This window comes from Bos mutus, chromosome 12, assembly GCF_027580195.1.
Source record: "Bos mutus isolate GX-2022 chromosome 12, NWIPB_WYAK_1.1, whole genome shotgun sequence".
Taxonomy (NCBI): domain Eukaryota; kingdom Metazoa; phylum Chordata; class Mammalia; order Artiodactyla; family Bovidae; genus Bos; species Bos mutus.
The window spans coordinates 15,345,460-15,371,359 of NC_091628.1; the positions used below are offsets into that span (position 1 = coordinate 15,345,460).

At 39.7% G+C, this 25,900-nt stretch overlaps 1 protein-coding gene across 1 annotated transcript in view; it reads left to right on the top strand.

The window, feature by feature from the left end:
• GTF2F2 (general transcription factor IIF subunit 2) overlaps nucleotides 1-24,872 on the top strand; it is a 138,269-nt gene extending 113,397 nt beyond the window's left edge. The window contains exons 7-8 of the mRNA XM_070380272.1: nucleotides 8,436-8,579; nucleotides 21,607-24,872. Of these exons, the coding sequence (XP_070236373.1) occupies nucleotides 8,436-8,579; nucleotides 21,607-21,726 (264 nt within the window). The 3' untranslated portion in view covers nucleotides 21,727-24,872. The remainder of the gene's footprint in view (nucleotides 1-8,435; nucleotides 8,580-21,606) is intronic.
• The last annotated feature ends 1,028 nt before the right edge of the window (nucleotides 24,873-25,900 follow it).

Below are 25,900 nucleotides of genomic sequence, written 5' to 3' on the forward strand. Positions count from 1 at the left end.
TAGGAAGAAATAAATACTCTTTTTTAAGTTTGGCCTTTAAGTTACAAGCTTATCAAATGATGCAGGTTAGTATCTGCCCAACCACTACTTTATGATATTTGAATATCTTACAGTTATTTTATAAAGACAGGTAGCAAATGTAGACGCCTCCAGGGCCAAGCAGGCATCTTCTTGGGTAGGATGCTGAAATTTAAGAAGGTAAATGGTAGAGACTATGATGAACTGAAGTGCATGTGTCCCTTCTAAAGACATCCAAATTTTAAAAATTGCTACACTGTTTCTATTGTTTACAATAGGAAAAGACTAGAAACAAATGTCCAAAAATAAGGATTAGTTCAGTACTTTAACAATTGTTATTTTTTAGTGCTAGGTGCTAGGGTGATTTTATCCTGATTTTCTCTTTCATGAAATCTTTTTGAATTCTTGGAATTGTCAGTCTTTTTGAATTGTTGGAACTGTCACAGTGAGTACCTATTGTCTGAATCATTACAGTGGAAGTTTTACAGTGTTAAGTTTTTCTGTTGCGATGGGAAAGGGGGGAAGCTAGGAAAAAGTGTTGGTACTTAGCATGACAGTGGCCTACCACAGTTACATAAGATTTGTCTCCTCTGAACAAAAAAATGTTTGTTTGTTTGTTTTTAATGCCAATTTTATGCCTGAGATACGTACTCTTGGTGAACCAAATAAATAAAGTTTCTGTCTTCAAGGAGCTACCATTTTTTTCAGTTTCTCTGGTCATGCCTTTTCAGACCCTGTTTGGGTATAATCTATATTTCCTTTGACCTAGTGAGTCCACATTTTTAAATTGCAATTGTTTTTTTCTTTAGTTCCATTACAAGGGTCACTCTTGTCATACTGCTACATACCATCCTTTCTGAGGCAAAAGGAAAGTCTCTCTTAGGTCAGAGCTGGCACTTTGGCGTGTATCAAAGCTCTGACCTCTAATTCATGTTCAGAGTGATGTTGGCACTATATCTACCTGGCAGGTATAGAAGGATAGATTCCAAGTGTCATATTTTTGGAGTGCTTTTCATTGCTGTCTTTTTAGTACTAAAATAAGTACAAATACCTTGTATTCTGAACCACTTGTTAGGATATAAAGCCGTCACATCCCTTTTAAAGAGACTCTTTAACGTCAAGTGACATTTCAGTTCATGGTATCAACCTTTGTTAACGTTGTCATAGCGTTAATGAGTCATTAATATTAATATAATTATAGTGATGAGTCATATACTCTTTAATTAACAAAGATTGACTGTAAGCTACCATGTTACACTGCTTGAATGTTTAGTGATTTCCGCCGCCCCCCAACTCCATGAGAGTGTATCGGAAATTGGTGGAGGCGCCTGCATAGCTCTTAAAAGCATAGACAGCATTATAATAAAATGCTAACTATAATAAGAGTATAAAGCTTTTGTTTTTGTGGTCAGGGAACTAAGAGCCCACAAGGCACGTGGCCGGGGAAAAAGGTTTTTTACTGATAGAGTCATATAATCCAAATATAGAGTCACTGATGTATAAGATTCCTTTCAACTGCCTCCGTCCCTGACTGCAGGTAAGGGTGCCTGTGTATGTTCTGTGTTCTGGTTGACTTTGTGGACATCATTATCCCGCCTGTGTAAATGCCATAGCATTCTTTTATGTAGTCTCCAGTCATAGGACCTTTCTCATAAGGAATCCCTTTTCTCATAAGAAATTGTGCCCTCTACAAAGACAGAAATATAGATCAATGGAACAAAATAGAAAGCCCAGAGATAAATCCACGCACATATGGACACCTTATCTTTGACAAAGGAGGCAAGAATATACAATGGATTAAAGACAATCTCTTTAACAAGTGGTGCTGGGAAAACTGGTCAACCACTTGTAAAAGAATGAAACTAGAACACTTTCTAACACCATACACAAAAATAAACTCAAAATGGATTAAAGATCTAAACGTAAGACCAGAAACTATAAAACTACTAGAGGAGAACATAGGCAAAACACTCTCCAACATACATCACAGCAGCATCCTCTATGACCCACCTCCCAGTACAGCCACTATGGAGAACAGTGTGGAGATTCCTTAAAAAACTGGAAATAGAACTGCCTTATGATCCAGCAATCCCACTGCTGGACATACACACTGAGGAAACCAGAATTGAAAGAGACATGTGTACCCCAGTGTTCATCGCAGCACTGTTTATAATAGCCAGGACATGGAAGCAACCTAGATGTCCATCAGCAGATGAATGGATAAGAAAGCTGTGGTACATATACACAATGGAGTATTACTCAGCCATTAAAAAGAATACATTTGAATCAATTCTAATGAGGTGGATGAAACTGGAGCCTATTATACAGAGTGAAGTAAGCCAGAAAGAAAAACCCCAATACAGTATACTAACGTATATATATGGAATTTAGAAAGATGGTAACAATAACCCTGTATACGAGACAGCAAAAGGGACACTGATGTATAGAACAGTCTTTTGGACTCTGTGGGAGAGGACGAGGGTGGGATGATTTGGGAGAATGGCATTGAAACATGTATAATATCATGTATGAAACGAGTTGCCAGTCCAGGTTCGATACACGATACTGGATGCTTGGGGCTGGTGCACTGGGATGACCCAGAGGGATGGTATGGGGAGGGAGGAGGGAGGAGGGTTCAGGATGGGGAACACATGTATACCTGTGGCGGATTCATTTTGATATTTGGCAAAACCAATACAATATTGTAAAGTTAAAAAATAAAATAAAAATCAAAAATACAGAATCTGTAACTCTTCTAAAAAAAAAAAAAGAAAGAAAAGAAAAAGTGCCCTCTGTTGTCTAGACAGTGGTCTCAGTGCTGGCTGTAGACTAAAATCACCTGGGAAGCTTTTTAAAAAGAAAATACCTTCAGAGATTGGTTGTATTGATCTAATGTGGAGGCCTACTATCTTTAAATTTTTTACCTAGGTAGTTCTGGCATTCAGCCACTGATCCAAAGAGACAGGAAATCTGTCTGTCTCTTGTGGCATGTCTGCCATCTCCTGTGGCATGGGGAACAAAAATGATACCTAGAAGGGAAACCAGGAAGTCTCTTTCCACTAAACCTAAGGCTTTTTAGAAAGAATTAGTATCTTCTTGTCTCTATTATCATCAACTCCCCACCCCACCCCCCTGCCCCCAGCTTGGAAAGAAGACTTCTCTTTGCCTTTTCTCCCCACCCTGGCAAGAGCTCCTGGTCTGAAAGTGATAGAACATTAGAAGAAACTGTTTCATTCTGTGAGTGACCAGTTGTGTTGTCTTAATCTTCAGAACTAAGGTTGTTGGGGGTGTTTTTTTTTTTGGCTTTTTTTTTTTTTTTTTGGTTTTTAAGTATTTATATATATATATAAATTTGGAATTTTGTTGATTAAAGTGGATGCCTGCAAGACTGAATCTAAAGGCCTATTCAGCAGTATTTGCCTACTGTATTATATAGTCTAGTGTAAGAATACTACATGGTTTAAAAAAAAAATGCTGCATGCTTTGTCCATTTGAATTTGCACACCAAAGACCGAAGAATTAATTTCCTCCCAAGAGATAACAACACATTAGGCAGAAATAGAAGCATAGGGGGTGGGGGAATCTTTCATAAGGATTTAAAATGCAAACCATGATATTCAAGCCTGTCACGCTCACTTTAAAAGTTAAAAACCTCCACAAAGACTGTCTTGACAAAGCAATCAAAGTATTTCTGCAAACAACAATCTAGAAATTTACAGACATCTGTATTATAATATTTTAATTAGAAGTGGGTGGCATTTATAATTTTAGTCAGGGATTATTGTTTCAGTAATGACAGTTGAACAGCCCTATACCACATCCACAATGGGTGTTCAACATTTGGTTGCAGTTCATTCTTGAATAATTGGTTTTATATTTTGAAAGTAAAATTGTATATGATGAAATTGGGGGATTATAAAAATTTGTACCTGGAGATGAAAGTTCTTTCTGAATTGACATTTCTGTGCAGCTGGTGATGCCTTAGTTTATGGTCACTGGGGGCAGATATCAGTAATTAAAATTCATATAACACAAAAGCTATTTCTAGTCTAATAACTAGCCTAGTAGTATTTTGTGGCTGCGAACAAGTTAGAAATCTGATTGCTTTGAGTGTCGTTTCCTGAGACTGCCAGTGCAAAACAAAATGCCCAAAGGAAAAAGAGCTAAGAGGAGAAGAAATAGCATTATATCCAAACAGTAGTCTTTTCCTAGACTGGTGCATATCGTGTGTTGTGTATTTGTGAAATTAATTTTTAGTACAGAGTTATAAGTACAATATTAAGACTTCATTTGTACACTGATGAGCTTAGAAAAGAGAAGTTACCTCAGGGATCTTAGTTTTGGCGTGAGTATAATTTGTTGCTAATAATTTCATGATCATGGGATCATTTTAGTCCCTTTTTATAGTTATATGTACTTTGGAACCACCTGATACCACAGAGCAGAATTGGGGTGATGTATCTCTCTTGAACATTATTTAAAAAAAAAAAAGATTTAAATAATGCAGTACTACAAAAATTTTATTGAGCAATTGATAGGCGTGGTTAATGCAGAAAGATAAGCATACAGGTCTTGTGTGTTTTCTCCCCATTTTAAAGGAGGAGAGCACCAATGTTAAATGCAGTGTTTTTGAGATTGAAACATGTAAACCAAGATTTAAAAAGAAAATTTTCTGTGTAGAATTGGTACTTTTCTTACTGCTCATTAACATTACAAATCACAACCTAATCTGACTCTTAATCAATACCTTCAGTATTGATTTTGAAGTTTCTTTCTAATTTATTCTCAGTTCTTATCTTTAGTCCTTTTGGGTCTGACCTATGGCTTTTAGGGTTGGGACAACTTGATAACAGACGCTTAAGTTTTTCCTCTCTACTGCCTACTGGACTGTATGCCCTCTCTAAAGTGGACTGTCTTGCTTTGGTAGTAGAGTCGCTCAGTCGTGTCCTACTCTTTGCTACCCCATGGACTGTAGCCTACCAGGCTCTCCATCCATGGGATTTTCCAGGCAAGAGTACTGGAGTTGGCTGCCATTTCCTTCTCCAGGGATCTTCCTGACCCAGGGATGGAACCCAGGTCTCCCACATTGCAGGCAGACGCTTTACCATCTGAGCCACCAGGGAAGTCCTATCTTGCTTTACCAGCATGTTTTGTTACTTGAAAACATTTTTCCTGTTCATCTTCCTAGCTTCTCGAGTCATTTTACATGAGGAAGAGAGGGCTAAGAGTGGAAGCTGAATTTGCCATAACTTCTGTTTCCTATTCCCTGAATTTAAATTTTTCCATCTTCTTTCAGCATAAATTAAAGCTGGGATGGAAAAGAAGAAAGAATACGGTACAACTGTGGCTCCATACTGAGAATACAAAAGCATAGCACTAGCCTTTTGCTAGGTTCCCTCTCTGTCTTGTTTTTCTTGAGGATCAGTTGTTGTAGCCACGCGTTTCGGGAAACAAACTCACTCAGAAGGACAATGCAGATAGTGGAGTGCAGTTTATTACACCGGCAGGCCCAAGGCAGAGTCTCCTCTTAGCCAAGGACCCCGACCAGCATGTGTGAAAATCTTTTATACCCCATGTGTACGTGTCTGAACCCACCACTCCAAATTCCTTGAGACTTACATAAACCAAGGAAAATACAATCCCAATAACCCCATCATCCACGTGCTATGTGCTCATGTGCTCAAACAGTCAAACAATTAGCCAATAATCAGTAAACCCGAGGTTACACTCCAATAGATACAGAAAAATTTATGGCCTCTCTGGAGGAAGGGGTGATTAGTATATGTTTTCTCTTAGGCGATGAGTAACCTAGATACGATCTTCAAGGTTCCTTCTGTCTGGAGGGAGTCTTATCCTTCTGTTGTTGTTTTCATAGGCACTAAACAGAGTTCAGAGTCCATTGGAAAGGTGGCTGAGTATGATCAGCATGAACAGGCCTAAGATGGAGTCCAGGCCCTTTGAATTCCTTCTTCACAGTGACCTTTCACTGAATGAAATCCCACACCCCACTCAGGCCTTTAAGAAGGAAATAGGCTTTCTCCACTCTTCCTTTGTCTGATTCTACCTCCCTCTATTTTGTAGATGCCAAGTTTCTTATCTTCCACTTGGTCGGAGTAAAGGGTTATCGTATCTTCTTCCCGTGGTCCATACTTTTATACTCTTTCCTCTGGCCCTGCTTTCTACACTGTCCATCACAGTGGACAGAGCAAACCCTTTCAAGCACAGTGCAGCTGTGGAAGGGAATTTCAGGATGCAAACTGAGTACAGTTATAAACGGGGGAAAATATGACATAGTTTAGACATTGGTCAGCAAAGCAAGGCTTAAATGTGCATCACTTTAAGGTATTCCATGCCGTTGTTCCTCTTTTTAATCCAAAGAGCCTCCTTTTTGTAGATGTGTGGTTTTGTCTTGGTCTATCATGCTTTCTTTCTCCATCATACAGCCACTGTCTTAGTTCTCTCCTCCTTTTAACCCGAGAGAAAGAAAATTCTGTCTCGAGTGGCCCCCAAGTCCATCTCTTTTGGTCTTGGCTATAGCTCTGCAGCCTCCTTTCTCGTGGAATCAGGGCAGAATCTGTACTTCTGCCTTTGACCATAAGTGCATTTTTTTTCACCATACAGTGAAAAAAATATTTTTTCAACAATACAGTCTGTGCCCTGCATTTACGCTTTTTTCCCAACGTCATGAGTTGTCCTAGGTAACTCTGTGGTCTCTTTTACTACATTACTACATTTAAAATACTCAAGGCCCTCTGTATACATTTTAACACACGAGCCTTAAGAAAGGGATACCTTTTGAAAGAGAGTATCTTATTTACTCCCATATTTTAGTGCAGTTGTTGTTGTTGTTTAGTCACTAGGCCGTGTCCAACTCTTTTGTGACCCCCATGAACTGTAGCCCATCAGGCTCCTCTGTCCATGAGGTTTCCCAGGCAAGAATACTGGAGTGGGTTGCTATTTTCTTCAGTTTTAGTGCAATACCAAGCATCTAATTCATGCTTAATCTATTGAGGAGCTGAATGGATTTCAAGTTTTACTCTCCAGGTATACATATCACAAAAATTAAGACATTCAATTTAGCTCTTTCTTCTTGTCTAGCTCCTAATTTTATTTATTGAAAGACCAATACTGTTGTCAGAGTTACTTCTTGCCTCTAAAGTCTCTGATTATATTTAAGGTATATTTTTAGTCTTAACATCAATAGAAATTAGATTTTCTCTCTTTACGTCTCTCTTGTTAAAATACAGAGAATAAGCCTAACTATATGAAGCTGGAATTTGTACATAATTCAGTTGTATGTTTTGATATGCATTTCTCCATCTTTGAGGCTAGTCTCTCTCTCTCACAGTAATTCTGTTGATGCACAAAAGATTGTGCTCTGACAGCTTTTACGCAGCCTGCTGATGCTTTATTGACCAGGTGGGCTGCTGCTGCGGTCTGCATTGTTGTTTAGTCGCTAAGTCGTGTCCACCTGTTTTGCGACCCCACAGACTGTAGCCCACCAGGCTCCTCTGTCCATGGGATTCTCCAGGTGAGAATACTGGAGTGGGTTGCCATTTCCTTCTCCAGGGGATCTTCTTGGCCCAGGGATCGAACTCGCATCTCCTTCATTGGCAGGCGAGTTTTTTACCACTGAGCCACCAGGGAAGCCCTACAGTTTATATATATATCTGTCCTCTAACAAGTTTCTGAGGCTTTATCAAGATAAAGTTAATAAAAAAAAAGAAAAATGAAAAGCTTAATCAACGGACATGAATGCAAGCAAATTGCGTGTTTTCAATAAAGAGTTAACTTTTTTACAAATGCACATATGTCTGGATGGTAACACCATTCGTGCCATTGCTTGCTTCATTTTACAGAAGAAGCAAGTTCAAGGAGGTCACGGGGTTGGGAGGAGAAAAGGCCACCTGTCACCACCCTTGTTCTTTGGTTTTTACCAAGATTTCCCAATTTACCAAGATTTCCTCCCTAGAAAACCTGTTGTCTGATCTCTCTGCCCCTCAGCCTTCTTCCTGCCCTGAAAAACTCTCATTTTGAAAGATATTACCTACCAAATGGCATAGACAGATAAACTCTTTTACTGTATTTTGGGTAATCAAAAACAAAGAGTTGCAAATAGACTTTGTGATCCACATGATGTGATTTCGGTGAAGATGGGCTTTGGGGGAGGAAATGGACACATTACATAAAGCTTTAGGGAACAGTGAAAATGGTTTACAGGTGGGCACTAACCTTCCTGAAGCCTTAAAGGTCTGAGGAGCCCTAGGAGCAAAGAAGGCCATAGATACTGAACTACCGCTCTTTGACCTGCTGCCTTGCAATTTAAAATCTAATAGTGGAGGATGGAAAAGAGTACCTGTGTTTCAGAGTGAGCACATTGAATTGATGCCTTCGGGATTTTTGCTTTCTTCACATAGATTGAATATGAAAGGAAAAAGAAAGAAGATGGAAAGCGAGCCCGAGCTGATAAACAACACGTTTTGGACATGCTGTTTTCAGCTTTTGAGAAGCATCAGTATTATAATCTGAAGGACTTGGTGGACATCACAAAACAACCTGTGGTATGTATATGCTCACATTGATCCTTTAAATAGGTTTAAACAGGCTTCATTAACACGGCTTTACTGAAGAGAAGCGTGTTGTGAGTTAGTAAGTTCACCTGCACCTATGCTGGTGCTGGGTCTTGTTCCAGCATGGAAAAGCTGTCTGCTTGCAGTCTTTTTTCTTCCTTCCTTTCCTCCCCTTTTCTTTCTTCCCCTCTCTTCCTTTCTGTTTCTTTTTTAAATCTCAGCTTCATTGTTTTAATTTTAAATACATTTAGTATCAATAGTTCATATGAAGAAGAGGCAGATTTGTCCTCCTTTTGATCTTTGACTGATCCTTGACATTAAGCCTAAAGTCTCTTTGTTTATAGCATTTCTAGTCTTTCATTTGTTCTTCTCCCTCCCTCTAGAAAAGCTCAACTTTAAGAGTCACTGTTTTTTCACAGTGAGTGTTTATCCCTGTCTTGTGAACTGTTCTCTGTGGATTTTTTTTTAAATCATCTAGCACTAACATTAGGTCCTTTCAAACTTGAGCTGTAGAGCCTCACAGTGCTCGTTGAGATTATGCTTGGGTTGGCCTAGTCTCCATTTTCAAGGAAATTTTTAATAAATTGATGTTTTAGAAAATTTTTGTTCTATAAATAATCATTTTTTAATCACTTCTCCAGACGTTTGTATTAATACCTATCTGAAAATAATCTGTGTTTCTAATCCATTTAAAATGCTGGAAACAAGGAAGGTATCGAAACCCTTTCTCTAGTCTTTGGGTCACATTTCTTTCCATTTAGCTTTCTCACACCTAAGCTTAGCAAAGTGGCAGATTGAATTATAGCAGTATTTTACTTACAGGTTTTTAAAACTTAGGTGGAAACCCCTTTATTCTTGTCCTCTTACCCAGTTTCCTTTATCATTTTATCCACCTTGCCAGGATGCCCAAGAATATGTTAATTCTAACTGCTCCATTTATTTGCCTTAGAATATGGAACAAGATAACCAGTTTTGTAAAATATTTTAACATAAATGACTCCATGGTTTGTTTTTTTTATGTATTCAAAGCTTCAGGAAATTATTTCTGAAACTTCAGTATTGATGGTGCAGTTTCCCACTTCTGTAGAGATTTCTTTACTGTTACGCTTCATGCTTTCACTTTTTCATTAAGAAAGAAATTTGAATTCCAAAAGACCTAAATACTTTTTCTTTAACCAAAGAGAAGGAAAGTGCTCATGCTGGCAGTATTATCAACTCATCTTAATGACTTCACTCCCTTCAGCATCAAAGCCTTAGAAACAGCATTCCAAGCTAGATTAAAAAATTTGAAATAGAATAATTCATAAGCTAAACTCCATTTCTTCTGCTTTTAATGAAGTTTATCTTTGTATTTTTATATATACATGAAAAGGCTATTCCAGATATTCTGGATGCAAATGACGTAGTCTCATAGAATAAAACACACACACAGTTAGATGTGGGAAAGTAAGTGTTTGTAGAGGGACATTCAGATAAGTGCTAAGGAAAGCTCTTTCTTTGCCTTAACATGGAATGACATAATGTTTCTAAAGTTTATTCATTTTGCAGCAGAGAAAAAGGATAACTAGCTTTCTCTCTGTCTTGGCTGTTCAGATAATTTTTATGTGGTGGAACTCAGTGACTCTCTTAACAGAACCTCTTAATTCATGGTCAGTAGGTGGGCTTTAGGAGATCCAGCAACCCCCTGAATATGTACAGAAATGTGTGGATTTTTGGGGGGAGCAGATTTGTAGTTTATGTCAGATTCTCAGAGAGCCTGGGAACCTCAAAGAGCTTGAGAACAACAGATCTAGAAACTGAAATATTTTATAGTAGTTTTATTAATTAGGGACTAAATTGCCTGTACAGCATTAAGTGTTTGAAGGCAGGTTTGTATATTGTTCACATCCCTAAATATTCATACATTCCACAATACAGTTATGGTAGCAATCCAATAAATATTAGATGAAGTGATTTAAGGAAAAGGAGATGGTGACACCCTTTACCTTTTAGGGCCACCATATTTTCCTTGGGTGGATTTTGACAGACCTCCTGTTGTCTGTGGCAGGAGCGGGGTACAAAGAGCTGTCTCAATAAAGCATAGAGTGCCAGAGCTGCAGTTACTCTCGTGTAGAGGAGAGGACAGGACATGGTCACATGGGCTCTAGTCCTGCCGTTTACCTCGGTGGGATCTGGAGAAGTCACATCGTCGCTAAAACTGAGGGAGCTGGACTGGATAATCATCGTGACGTCTCCCAGTGCTCCGTCTATGATTCTCTCCCTCTCCTGTTCCATCTCCTCTCCATCTCCCACTCACATTCAGACTGAGCTGGCAAAGCCCGTTGACCTAGAAAGTGGCTAGAGCCCAGCTCTCCTCCGTGTGGGTAATTCTCTCTTTTAAAAGGGTCACAGGACGTAAGTCGGTCTGTACTAATGGGCTTCAGTACACACACCCTTACTAATTTGATTTTAGTCTGAGCAGTACCAGGAGAATGAAGGAACCCAGTGTAGCATTAAAGTCAGTGATCCAGGAAGGAGACTTCCTGATGGAAAGAGCACAGGACTGGGAGTAACAGGACCTCAGTTCATGTCCCAGTCCTGCCATTTAGCCAAATAGCCTCAGGTACTTGAATGCATTTAATGGTTTAATACATTATATAATTTAATATTTAATTTACTTGATATATGACATTCTTAATATAAAATTTACTAATATATTCAAGTTAAATGTGTATAATATTATACTTTGTAAATTTGTCTTAAAAATACCTAGTTTATAGGTTCCTTGTAATAATTTTAATGTTTATGAAAGTTGCATTTGTCAACAGCAAAGTATTTTGCTAATATTTATTGTTAGTATTATTAAACAAATTTTTGAGCCCTGTGTAAAAGGGAGGAAAAGAGATCTTCTTGGTGTTGAGTTCTTTAGTCAGTGCATTTAATGACACGCTCTGGTTTTCTGCAGCCCCCAGCGCCTCTCTTGATACCAGATTTCTGACCACGATGTGCTCATTTTAACACGTCCTCTTTGTTATTAGCACTACTACTATATTCTTAAGTTACCATCTGCTTTCTGACCTTTAGGATGTCATTTTTGACATTCTGAGTGCATCTGAAGTATTTTCTTGTTTTTCCAGTTCCTTCCCTTCCAGTCTTCTTCCTAAAAACCTTCACTCCTGCAAGCGAAATTATTGATTAGAGAAACTGCCCTTAAGGGCCAGCCTGTATCCTTCATTCACCAGTGTGTGACTTGCATAAGCAATCAGAGAGTTAAAGTTACTCATTAAGGACAAATAAGCCAATTTTAAAAGGCCAGGCTCTGGTAACTGATAAAAAAGTAAGAAACACAGCATCCATTTAAAGGAGTGTTTTCATGAATTTTAAATTTTGACTCCCCACCATCCCCCCGCCAAAGTAAAATATCAGAGGAAGCCTATTATTTCTCTGTTGACAGTCTTTGCTCTTTTACCTTAAATGTGTTATGTCAAGTCTTTCTTCATATTTTATTGTATCTGTAAAATAATAGCATAGCAGCATTTCCTTCAGGAATTCAAGCCATTTAAAGCTTTATGTAATTGTTCCCTTTGAAACCCCAGACTGCCAAGACCACTATGAGCCCAAGCACCCTGTTCTCCAGCACAGCACCCCTTGCCCAGGGTTTCTCCAGACATCCATTTCTGTTTAAAGTGTCATCAGAAATCAGCTCTAATTGTAACTGAACCTCTTCATTTTCTTGTGCTCCGCGTCCATTTGATTTCAGGTCAAGATTAAAGGAACTTTATCTTTAATTATTGATGATCCCTTGTAAATCAGCAGTCCCCAATCACGTCGACTCAGTGGACCATTTGCCTTTAAATTCAGAGTGTGTAATTGAACAGTTTGCATGCTTTTATAAAGTAAGTTCACATCAACAAGAAAAATGAGGCAAAGATTTGCATGGCTTTGATTTTGAAGCAGCTTGGTACCCCTAAGCTTAAGTTGCCCAGAGCTAAATAATGCTCAACAGGCCGTTGCTCGTTTGCTCAAAATAGGCTTTTAATAAAGCCAGTGCAGCAATAAGGTAATGTTAACCTGATCCTCAGAGCTTGTTTCCAGACAGGCCTGAATAGAAATAAGTGGAATTTGGCATCAGTAAGATACAAAAAGATAATGTTTTTTAAAGGGAAAAAGTGGCTAAAGAATTTGATATACTTAGCATTTCTCCTGTCAAAAGATAAAAGTTTATTTACAAGCATATGTTGTTATAGACCTGTCAGTTGGCTGGGACTTGTTCAGCTGCAAGAAAAGAAAACTGAGCTCAAACTAGCTTAAGTAAAAATACAGTGTATTGGCTCCTGTAGCTGAGAAGTTCAGGAATGCATCTTGCTTTAGACATGGCTGGATCCAGCTGCTAATACTATTTAGTTAGCCCAGTTCCTCCCCACCCCTCCCTATCTCTCCTCATCATTATGTCTTTCCTGGGTGTTGTCTTTCTGCTCGGGCAGAATCTAGCCGTGTGGTAGACAAAGTGGCCTCCTGAAGCACTTCACAGCCAGCAGCCTCAAAGCATACGGAGAATGTCTGCCCTGATTATTCCAGCAGAAGCTCAGGGAAGATCTTAATTGCCGCGCCAGGGGTTGGATGTTCATTCCTGAACCAAGAGGATAGGGTAGGACCGTCCATTGGCCAGGCCCATTGCCTCTCGCACCCTTGCGGCACACTACTTGGCTTGGAAATAGCACCCGCTGAGCCGTGGTCATTTGCTGTTACCTCAGATTTAGTCTGTTGAAAACAGAACTCTTGATTTCTACATCCCTCCAACCCCGACCCCCCAGACTGCCCCACTGCAGTAACAACACCGTGCCCCGAGTTGCTCAAGCCAGAAGTATACTACTCCTCTTTTCTCTTCATGACGTCTGTGTCGCATACTATGATACATACGTATCCTGCCTCTCTGGCTCGGAATCTTAAAAGGTGAAAGTAATCTTAGGGACAGTTCAGTCATAGTCCTAGAGCAGGAGTTGCCTAGTGGCCTGAGCCCAGGTCTTACTGCATCGCCTCTTCTGTTCAGACACGTGTATATCCAAAGACAAACTCAAAAAATGCTTTTCTGACAATGGGAACCCCTTTTTAATGACAGGAGGGGGGAGCTAATTTCTCTCTCAGACTGCTTTGAAAATGTCTGTATTATTAAGAATCGTCTCACTAGTCTCAGCCATACACATGGAAAATGGAATCTAAGCTCTGTGCTAGCTCATTCAGTTCCTGACCCAAGTAAAAATAGGGCATTTTTTTTTCCTCAGAAGCCAACACAACATTGTAAAGCAATTGTCCTCCAATTTAAAAAAAAAAAAAAACACCTGTTTTTTTGAAGTTCAGTGTTTAAAGTTCATTCCCAAATGAACTGCTAAATAAGTGTTTTTATTATATGTCTTGTTCTGACATAGGCTTTTCCTTTTTTACGTGATTCCTTTTCTCTTTTTTCCCCCGAATCTTTATCATTTCCTTTCTATTCACATATTTCCTTTCAGTTCTCTCTTCATTTTTTCTATAACTGGAAGTTTTTAATTTCAAATGGTATTACCAAAACTAAAAAGACCACCAGTTGCCCAGCAAAGCATATTAACTAGTGACAGCCCTTTGTGAGACTTCCATTTTAAAAAATAATTATTTGTAGCTGCTGGTTAATTCAGTAGGTTAGAGTGTAGTGCTAAAAAATAATTATTTGCTATCTTGTTAATTTGAGCCTTACTTAAAAGTTTTAGAGTATGAAATGTCCTATTAAAATAAATTATTAACTATGTTGAATATAAATGGATAAAATTTAAATGCATTTATAAAATTTTAATGCTTTCCTTATGAAGAGAAGGTTCTAATAACTAATAGATTTACTACCAAGTTTATTATGAAATGGCAACATTTTCTCTTTTAATTTATCCTATGATTTGTCTCAGCCTTTTTATTTTATTTTTTTACCTAATTCTGAATGAGGTGAAATTGGGGGGTCAATTTGTTAGTATAACCAGTCATTATTTTATATGAAATACTACGTAGATAAAAGCAGTATCTGACATAGGCTCCCAGTAAGCAAAATTGGGCATTATCTACATACAAAATCTAGAGTTTTTAATTAAGCAGTAGGCCATACAATTTGTGTTTATTCTGGAAATGTCATTACCCATAAAATCTCCTTCTCTACCTTTCCAGTCCCATTTGATTTTAAAATAAAATGAATAAAGGTAAGAGGTAAAAAATAAATGTTTAAGCTCATTAGCTGCCTCCTCCTGGTTTCTTGATCCCTAAAGCAAGTCCCTAAAGCAAACTGGAAAGCCAGACTTGTTTCAGGCGTGCCGTCTTGTGGGAATTATCTTGGGGAAGAAGTCGTTTTCTGTGTGTTGGTCTCTACCTAAGAGCAGACATTACCCTGTGGGCTTAGATAAGTGTCTGAAGCTTCTGATCTCTCTAGCTCAGCAGGGGAATTGATCCCAGAGGCTACACCTGTTGGCAGAAAACCTTAGGTGCCTGCCTGGCTGGCCACCTCCAGTTCTGTGTTGCAACAGAGAGTGTTCCTTCTAGAATGTGCCAAGACGGATATTCTAATTCCATCATATTTTCCAGCCTGTATGGACTGATCCAAAGAGCTTGCCACTGTTAATTGGAAATTTTACTTTACCCAGGGTAATTTGGTAATAAAACTGGTGTTATCTTAATTTGTTGTCAGCTAGAGAGGTCTTTTTTTCCTCATCAATTTAAAACCTTGTTTTCAGTACAATTGTGGTTTTTTTTAAGTTACAGTTCAGTGGATTTTCATATATTCACATAGTTGTACAACCACTGCCACAACCAATTTTAGAACATTTTAGTCACCCCTCAAAGAAACTCTGTACCTGTTAACAATTTCTCCTGTGCACCCACCCCCTCCCCAGCCCTAGCAAACCACTGATCCCCGCTATGTCTCTAAAGATTTGCCTGGTCTGGACATTTTCCTATGAGTAGGATTGTATGATATGTGGTCTCTTATGACTGACTTCTTTGATTTAGGCATAATGTCTTCTCAAGTTTCATCCATGTTGTATCACGTATCAGTATTTTCTTTTTTTATTGCCAGATATATACCATTATATGAGTATACAGCGATTTGTTTATCCATTCACCCACAGATAGTTGTTTCGTCTTTCTGGCTCCTGTAATAAGGCTGATATGAACATTATGTACAAGTTATTGTGTGAACATATTTTTATTTCCCTTGCGAGTTGAACTGCTGGGTCACATGGTAACTCCGTTTAACTGAGGAACTGCCCGATTGTCATCAGTTATTTTTTAATCCTTAGGCAGCAAGCGCTTTTATATACTGTTGCATTAGAGTAAAACTTTACTGTCTATTCTATATATATTAAGGGTGAATAATGCCTCATCATCTAGCTAATTTTCTAAAAATTGTCTGTGGTTAAATAAATACCTAAAGACTCTCTTGCTTGCCATTTAATTTCTAGCATTGTTTCCAGATGGACTAATAATGACTGTCAATTGACATCTTCTTATCCTTTGTACAGTCTAAACTACACGTCAGTCAGTAACCAACACAACATTGTGAAGCAGTTTTCCTCCAATTAAAAAATAAAAATAGCTAAACTACTCATCACACCAAATGCAGTTAGTTTCTGTAGTTCTAAATGTGAGAATTCATATTTATATTTCAGTAGAAATTTTTTTCATCTTTATCTAGTTTTGAATATCTTTTGATTGTATTTTTCTAATTAACGTTTTTAACATTAACTATATGTATATATGTATGTTTCTCCCCCAGTTGGTAGCCATAATATCCGAGCCTTGGAATACTTTGCAGTATTCCAAGGTTAAGTTATGTTTAGCATACAAATAAACTAATACAATTTAGAAAGCATGTCTTTAAACATAGTTAAAATTCAAAGTTGGCCCAAAGGTAGTAAACTTTATCTGAAATATGTAAGCATGTGAGTCACTTGCCACCGCTGGACAGATGAAGTGTTACTGAAAGTAAGATGATTTACCAGCATATAGATGTTAATGCAGCAATAAATTTCTTATTTTAGAGTTTGGACTAAGTGGGGAGGGCTGTGGAGTGGGTAGGGTTTATGGCTTGACCATTTCATTACCCGTCATCTCTGTACTCCTTAGAGTTTTTACAAAGGGAGGAATGCAGCCTGAGGGACCCTGAGAGGAAAACAGGGCAGAGACTAGTATAAAAACAGAGACGAAACCAGCAGGAAAGGGGGAGAAAAATGCTGAGATGGCCCAGGTTCCAGAGAAGCCCTCAGCACCGCCTTCCCTCCCCCGTTCAGGGTTTTCTCTAAAAGAGGGAAAACATAGGTTGCCTTTGTTCACAGCTTATGCATAGTATGTAGTTTGTTTAATTTTTTTTTAATGAAAGAATGCTGTGCCTTGGAGCCACTGACCTCTTCATCAGTACGACCTCTGTTCTGTCAGCCTTGCTTACAGGAGTCACAGTCAGTCATACAAAATCACATAAATATGAAGTGATACTTTGAAATGATCACAGAACTGATCATGGATGCCCTTGCCACTGGGTCAGTGTATAAAAAGCGTATAAGCAGTTTCCCTTTGGTGACTGTTAACCAGTGCCATCTTTTGGTGTAGATTTATGTAATACACATTCACTCCAGCCTTTGGGGACTGTTTTGTGATGAGAAGTCTAGTAAGGTAGTATCTTTATCTTACCTAAAAGCATTATTATTTGGTGATCAGCTCTCTGTCAAAGATATATGTTTTTTGTTTTTTTTTTTAAATCAACTTTTAGGAATTAGGTATAATTAATTCATTATTATCTGTGGTAATGCTTAACACTAAATTTTATAATGAAATGAAACAGATAAATCCTCCATTTGCAGTAGAGGAAAAGATGATATGAAAAATGGCAAGGGTGGAAGGTGATAAGGAGAGTGAAGAAGAGAAGCTAAAGTAGGCTACCGTGACTAGGTGTGTGCCTTGTGACTAGGTTTGTCTTAATCTTGGGGGAGAAATCAGGAATTTGATGTGTGAATTTCCAGCCTTTTGGCCACCACAGTTTCGTCTTGATCCACAAATGCATAGCACATCCTCCTCAGTAGACTTCTGGGCTCCAGAATGTGCCTTGCCTTCCCTTGCAAGGAGGCTGTAATGTTCTCTCCCTTTTTTCTCTGCATTCAGACTTGCTGTAAATACGCCCCCACACATTCTCTTTGATGAAGACGTGCTGGACTTGAGCCAGTTTATTATTTCAGCTCTTGTTCTGCCAAACTGCCCATAGTGGGTAATGAGAAATCTTTCCAGTCCTATGTGACATAAAGGTGATCTTCTCAGTTCTAAACTCCTTTGTTTAAAATACAAGTGGTTAGGCAAAAGATTAAATTGCAGAATCAGTGTTTAGGGCTATTTAATGCTAAGAGGAGAACTAGTCCCCCTTGGTCTCCACACAGAATTGCCGTTTAGTTCAAATGATCAAATATCCCTCCTCAAAGAACCTAGCATCTTGGCTCCAGCCCCTTTCCAGTGCTCCCATGATGTCCTACATATGTGTCCTTGTTCCTGGGCTTCTGTTTTACTTTATGGTTGCCTGCTCACATGCCCTTGCTTCCCCCGTACACACCCGGATCTTAAGCTGTGAACTCTGAGGACGAAAACAGACTGTGTGCCACTCAGCCTGGTGCTCAGATCAATCTAAGTGTGAAGATGCACATGTTTTTAAAAGGGAAGTCCGATTACCAATTAATCTTCTGTCCTGCTAAAACCTTTAAAAATTTCCACCCCAGTTAGCTTTGTCTCAATAGTGTTTTAGCACCACAATACAAATGTTAGTAGTAAATTCAGATTCAGGTAATACAGTTTTACCAATTTTTATTTCTCAAACAGGGTCATTGCTGTATGTGGTAGTGAGACGAGAAAGGACAACAGAGCTAGCAGGGTTTATTCCCTTGGGCCGTCTAAGTGATCTCCCCCAACAACCACCACCCCGCTGCAAGAGCTAAACCCTCCTCGCCCCTCTCTTAACTCTGAAGCATACCCGATTCATTCAGCATTCGTGTGCCCCGTGCCTCTGACGTGCGCTCAGGCCCTGCGGTGGCCGCACAGGGTTTGATGGGAGAGACAGGCGTGCACACAGACAGCTCTGATGCTGTGAGGGCTCTCCCTGGAAGTTCACACCACATGAAGTGTAGATCTGAGAGGTGGGACCGTTGGAGAAGTTTCCTTCAAAAAAGTGACATTTGCACCAAGTCTAAAAGGATGAGGAGTTCTGATCTGAAGGAAGAGGATAAGCCTTACAGGGAAAGCAAAGGGCGGGGAACAAGAGCGTGCAGGCACAGAAATGGCCAGTGCCCGGCCAGGAGGTACTAGAGGATGAGGCCAAAGGGAAAAGAGAGACCTGGGTGGATGCCTGCAGGAGAGTTTGGAATTTAACCTGAAGGCCAAAGGGGAAGTCAGAGAAAAGTTTAAACAGAGAAATGACATAATCTCCCTGTTCTTTCCTTGTGTCCGTCCTTCTAGGGTTTTCTGACCTTGTTTTTCTCTACTGTCACTGCTACTCTCTCTGCTAATGCTAATGCCAAGTTAACTCAACTGGTTCTAGTCGAGTGGTCTTAGGTTTGGGATTTGGAACATTGTCAAACTTCCGAAGTTTGCCCCTTCTCCCACCCCAGAAGAGAATTCTGTACCATGACCCTAATCCCATCTTGTTAACTGACAAATTAATGGAGCCCTGACTATGTCTTGGCATTCTTGTTAAAAAAAAAAAAAAAAAAAAAGTGACATCTTTATATTAAAAAAAAAATACTCCTTAACTTTATTATACTAATGCAATAAAATGAGAGTGAAGGCAACTGACTTTGTACACTTAAGACACTCAGTATTTTGTGTTTAGCCCTCTCTAGGCTTTTCATCTTCTGTGCCCGGGTTATGTACACGGGCATGGTAGGCTTGAGGAGAAGACAGTGTCTGTCTGGCAGCCACAGTGCTCCTGGCACTGCTGTCTTCATTTTTGAGCCTGCACTGTGTCCCCAGTTGTATGCTTGTTTGCACCCAGGGTCTAGCCATTCGCACAATAAACCGTTCTTTGGAATTTTACAAAGAAATCATTCATGGCACCCAAACTGAAAACCAAAGCCCATCCCGTCATTTTCCATTTATGAATCCTGTTTAACTAGAAAGTCGTTTATGAACAGTGTCCCATGTTTTCTATGCAATCTGAAGTAGCAGATGGCAGGCATGCATATTACCTGGTTGTCTGAAGCCTACTTCAGTAACTCGCTGACTCATTTACACGGGTCCCTCGTTGGAGCCAGCTACAGAAGGCGTGGGAAGCAGGCAGGCGGGCAGGCCTCCTCCTGGGGAAACCCAGGCCTCCACCGATTCATTGCTGCCACCTGCTGGGGTGGGGAAGCCGCTCAAGTGAGAGCTGAGCCATCCGGGCCGTTTGAGAGACCTGTATGTAGTTCCAGTGCTAACCAGGGACCCCTAAATAAAAGTTGAAACTGTAGAGCAGTGCACCCGTCAGTGTAAGGTGGTGTTCGGTGGTGTTCGATGGTGTCGGTTAACACACACTCTCCAGCAACCGTGAGGCTCAGAAAACTAAATAACACTGCAAGGACCCAAGATCCCAGAGCGTTAGAGCCAGAAGAAGCTTTTGAACACTTGCTGTGGACTTCAGTTCAGTCAGGCTCCAGGGGCTTGTGAAATGCAGTTTCCCAAGCCTGGTGCCAGAGATTTAATGGACTCGACCTACAGCAGGGTTTAGTTCACAGGCCCCCATGAAGTTCTGATGCAGGTTGTCTAACATCACACTTGAGAAAGGCACCACCTTCAACATAATCAAGCCATTATCAGCCATTTTTTAAAATTAGTGCCTCATTTCCATAAATTAAAAAATTTATATCCTATTACATCTTCCATCAATGGGATGAGTCACTGTAATGTACCTGTAACTTGTTCTATGAAGCATACACACAAAAATTCTTGTTTGGCTCATTGGTTGTGTAGGGGGGCGGGTGGGATTTGTTTTAAATGTTTAACTTTTCTCTCTTCCCCAAGAAGGAAGTACTGTAATTTGTATTGGTTTATAGTGAAATGTTTTTTCACCTTGGGCATTGGCAAGCAAAGGTGGGGTTTGATACTACATTTTTCATAGCCATCATTTCCATGCCTCTAGTGATCATTGGAGAAGGAATTGGCAACCCACTCCAGTGTTCTTGCCTGGAGAATCCCAGGGATTGGGGGCCTGGTGAGCTGCCATCTATGGGGTCGCATAGAGTCGGACATGACTGAATCGACTTAGCAGCAGCAGTGATCATTTGGGTAATACCTGAATTTTCAGGTGCCTGAAATACCATGATTCAAAGTTCTGACCTCCATCATTTCTCACCTCTATCCTTTGGTGGACCCAAGCCCAAGAAAACTGCAGCCCTCAGGGTTTTTAACATATCTTGTTCTCCCTTCCTCTGTCTAGGCAGCCTTGGCCACATGATACAAACAATATTAAACATACATAATGACTTATCTTATTACACAAGAAAAGCAAGTGGCCCAATAGCAAATTTGAGAACTCACCTTAGAACTGAGAATTCTGGGTGCCTGTCATGTGCTTGCTTCATAGAAAAATAACATATGCTCCTGCTTCTAAAATGACTGTTTCCTATCCAAGAATAACCCTGTCTGACTGTGAACTCAGTGATACCACGGAACTCGGGAGCTCATTACACTTGGTATACTGTGTAAATTAAGTACCAGCAAATGTATTTCCTTCTAGACTCTCTTCTTTTTCTTTTTTTTTTTTAGCTCTCAAGGGCTGCTGGCATTCAGGACTTCCAAGCCCTTTAATACAAATAATCATATTTAGTGCAGATATCACGTATTGTATGCAGATAATCAGAAAGGCAGTTTATTGAAATTCATTACAGAGAAATCTAATGGGGCTTTCAGAATCATAATTTTTGTTACTTGTAAATGTAGTTTGGTGTATCATTTTATTTTATATTTTGTTTCCTGCCTTCTTTATCTCATCTGTCAAGGTTATTTTGGTTCTGTTTTTCAGTCGTACCTGAAGGACATCTTAAAGGAAATTGGTGTTCAAAATGTAAAAGGGATCCACAAAAACACATGGGAACTGAAGCCAGAATACAGACATTATCAAGTAGAAGAAAAAAGTGATTAAGAAGATGCGAAGCCCGCCTAACAGAACTAAAGGATGATAAACTGAGAAGACAGCCTTGAATCCTTGAGCACTATCTATTATAGGGGGGAAATGACTGGTACTTTAATTTCTCTAGGTAAATTTTTTAAACAATAATTCTTGTAAAGTTGCTTAAATGATTTTTGAGGCAAAAGAACACCTTTATTTATATACTTGTATTAAACCAGATTATTCATGATGGGGTGGGGAGTTGAAAGGTTTTTCTTTTTAAATATTAACTTTAAAATGTAAAATTAGGAAATGTTTTCTAAATGAGGACTCCCTGTCTTTGCGTGAAGAGTTGAAGTGATATAGATCCAAAGTGACTGGCACAGCAGGGAAAAAAAGTAGGCAAGTACAGAAACTCTGAAAAAGAACTAAAGAAAAGTTTCTTATTCTGAAATTGTCAAAGAGCAAGGCTGTCTTTTTTTTTTTAAACAGGTGGTTGTGTCTCGTATTTGCACATATTAATGAAAGTATAGCATTTGGGTGTGTACTAAGGTAGCAGTTTGTTTTGTTTTGTTTTTTCTTTTTCAACACAGCAGTTTTCATCATAGCATACTTAACCCTAGTGACAGCGACATGAGAAGTGGAAAACGTCGTGGTCACTTCTTTCTTTCCTGTTTTCTTCTTTTAAAATAATTAGAAATTAAATGCTTTTCCAATTCGGGATGTACATCCCCCCTCATAAGCTTCTCAAAGATGTTTACTGCACACTCAGCGAGCCTGTATTGACTAGTGTGTGACAAAGGCTGTTTACCACTAAAGGAGGGTTGTAGGGGTAAGGTTGATGTGTACAGACAAACAGGTTAATGCCAGCTCCTGGGGAATGAAAGTGTTTCTTTTGTCTTTCTTTTTAATTAGTTTTAAATAAAAACAATACCTGTCCATGGTATTACATAGCACAAAATGTTATTATATATCAGGCAATCCAAAAGCATACCCACGAATAAGATCACCAAAACGAAAGAAGCTTTAGCAAACTAAACACAATTAAGAATTTATTTTTACTTGTTAATTTTATCAGCTGTTTCTGTATGCTTACAACCAAGAAGCAGCAAATGCCAAAATTGTTTAATGTTATGTAATTAAAAAAATCATGGAAATAATCTGTCCACTGAGATAAATATTTTCCTGTATTATTTGATTTTTTAGCAGCAGAATGCTGAAGCTGAGTACCAGTGCATTAGATTTTTTGTCCTGGAATTCACAGTGAAATAAAACTAAGGAAGGTTGTCCCCTCCCCTCTCCCACCTCCAGTTGTCTTATCCTGCCTTATTTTGCTGCAGTAACCAAACACTGTATCTCCATTACCTTCCTTTTTTTTTTTTTAAGGTGTTTTTTGTTTGGTTTTGATGTGGGCCATTTTTTAAGTCTTTACTGAATTTGTTATAGTATAGCTTCTGTTTTATGTTTTGGTTTTTTGACTGCAAGGCATGTGGGATCTTAGGTCCTGAGTCAGGGATCAAACCCACACCCCCTGCATTGGAGCTGTAACCACTGCACCACCAGGGACATCCCTACATTACTTTTCAGTTCCCAGTTGCTTCAGGTTCAGTGTAAGCAAGCAGATGGGTAATGGTGTGACATATCTGTACATAGCTGAGGATTCTGGGCACCTGTTATTTGCTTTGTTCAGAGTATATGCTGCTACTGCTGCTGCTAAGTCGCTCCAGTCGTGTCCGACTCTGTGAGACCACAGAGACGGCAGCCCACCAGGCTCCCAGTCCCTGGGATTCTCCAGGCAAGAACACTGGAGTGGGTTGCCATTCTTCCCCCAGACCTTGTCTTCTTGGGTGTATGACACTGCTCTGAAACAGACCTGTGTCTCCTCTACCCCTGCCTTTTGTTTTTGTAGTGACAGCACCTGCCAGAACTTGCTGCTGGTAGAGTTGCCAGGGCAACTTTGTCTCATCTAAAGCTGTGCTTCGGTTATTTTCTGCCAACTTGGTTCTTAAGCTTGTTTTAGTTACCTGGTACCTTATCACACTGACAGTATCTTATCTCTTAAATATTTATTATCTATTCAGTAGAATAGGTGGTAGACTGGTGCCATTCCTGATTAATTTCTTGAAATTGCTTTCTCATTTATACAAAAAGACAGCTGTTGGTCAAGAAGGAGATTCTCTCTTCCACCTAGGTTCCCTTTTTCTTTTATTTCAGGACCCTCTTGCTCTGATAAACATGGTTTTGGCAGCCCAAAATCCTAAACCCTTATAACCACTGTGAGATGGCAAGAGAGGAAGGCTGATGAGGGAGATATACACCGGGTAAGATGTCCCATCGTAAGACAACAGGATCAGATCAGTCGCTCAGTCGTGTCCGACTCTTTGTGACCCCATGAATCGCAGCACGCCAGGCCTCCCTGTCCATCACCAACTCCCCGGAGTTCACTCAGACTCATGTCCATCGAGTCAGTGATGCCATCCAGCCATCTCATCCTCTGTCGTCCCCTTCTCCTCTTGCCCCCAATCCTTCCCAGCATCAGAGTCTTTTCCAATGAGTCATCTCTTCACATGAGGTGGCCAAAGTACTGGAGTTTCAGCCTCAGCATCATTCCCTCCAAAGACATCCCAGGGCTGATCTCCTTCAGAATGGACTGGTTGGATCTCCTTGCAGTCCAAGGGACTCTCAAGAGTCTTCTCCAACACCACAGTTCAGAAGCATCAATTCTTTGGGTCTCAGCCTTCTTCACAGTCCAACTCTCACATCCATACATGACCACAGGAAAAACCATAGCCTTGACTAGACGGACCTTTATTGGCAAAGTAATGTCTCTGCTTTTGAATATGCTATCTAGGTTGGTCATAACTTTCCTTCCAAGGAGTAAGCGTCTTTTAATTTCATGGCTGCAGTCACCATCTGTAGTGATTTTGGAGCCCAGAAAAATAAAGTCTGACACTGTTTCCACTGTTTCCCCATCTATTTCCCATGAAGTGGTGGGACCGGATGCCATGATCTTCGTTTTCTGAATGTTGAGGTTTAAGCCAACTTTTTCACTCTCCACTTTCACTTTCATCAAGAGGCTTTTGAGTTCCTCTTCACTTTCTGCCATAAGGGTGATGTCATCTGCATATCTGAGGTTATTGATATTTCTCCCGGCAATCTTGATTCCAGCTTGTGTTTCTTCCAGTCCAGCGTTTCTCATGATGTACTCTGCATATAAGTTAAATAAACAGGGTGACAATATACAGCCTTGACAAACTCCTTTTCCTATTTGGAACCAGTCTGTTGTTCCATGTCCAGTTCTAACTGTTGCTTCCTGACCTGCATACAAATTTCTCAAGAGGCAGATCAGGTGGTCTTGTATTCCCATCTCTTGAAGAAGACAACAGGAAGGCCATATGTAATCAGTGAGATTGTTAAACTCAACCAGTGCAAACACTTTGGGGATATTTTAACTGACAAAATGTAGTAAGATTGTGGTTGCTTGGCATTGGAAAGATTTGAAATCACATGTTACCAGTAGTATCCAAAGTGATATATCTTTAAAAAGTGAGCCAGTTTAGCTCTATGGTATCAGAAGCAGCTCTCCTGGATTTCAGCAGAGGTGCGTTGTTCCTGATGGTCTGTGATCACATTTTCTTTGAAGCCTTTTTCATCACCATTGGTACACATTAATGAAAATAAGAGGAAACAGTGCCTGGCAATGTATTAAATGCTCTAAAATACTGTCTCGTTTAAAGAATTAGTACTGAGAAGTAGATAATGTCCATTTTATAGAACCATTTCCTGCCTGACATATTATCATGAGTACCAGTCCTTCTTTAGGAGAATTCTGCCCTTTTGGGATAAAGTGAATGCTAGAGTATACCTTCCCAGAAGCCCATGAGTCTCCCTCACTCCCCCTCGTCTTACCTCCAAACCAGGAAAAAGGCGATCAAAGTGGCGACCAGTGGTCTTTGGCATCCCCTGCCTGAATCCGGACACCCAGCCCTTCCTGACCCACAGAACACGGTTACATCATCTCCTTTAAAGTCAGGCTCCTCTTGCTAACTTATAATCCCTGTTACACTTCAAGTACCCACGTAGGGTGTGCAGCGTTAGAGTGGACTCCTCGAGCTCCATGGGCTTCCAGGATGAAGTGGAATGTGACGGGAGGACACTAGCTATGGCACCAGCTGAAAGGTAGCTGCCTTCGTTCAGACTTCACTTG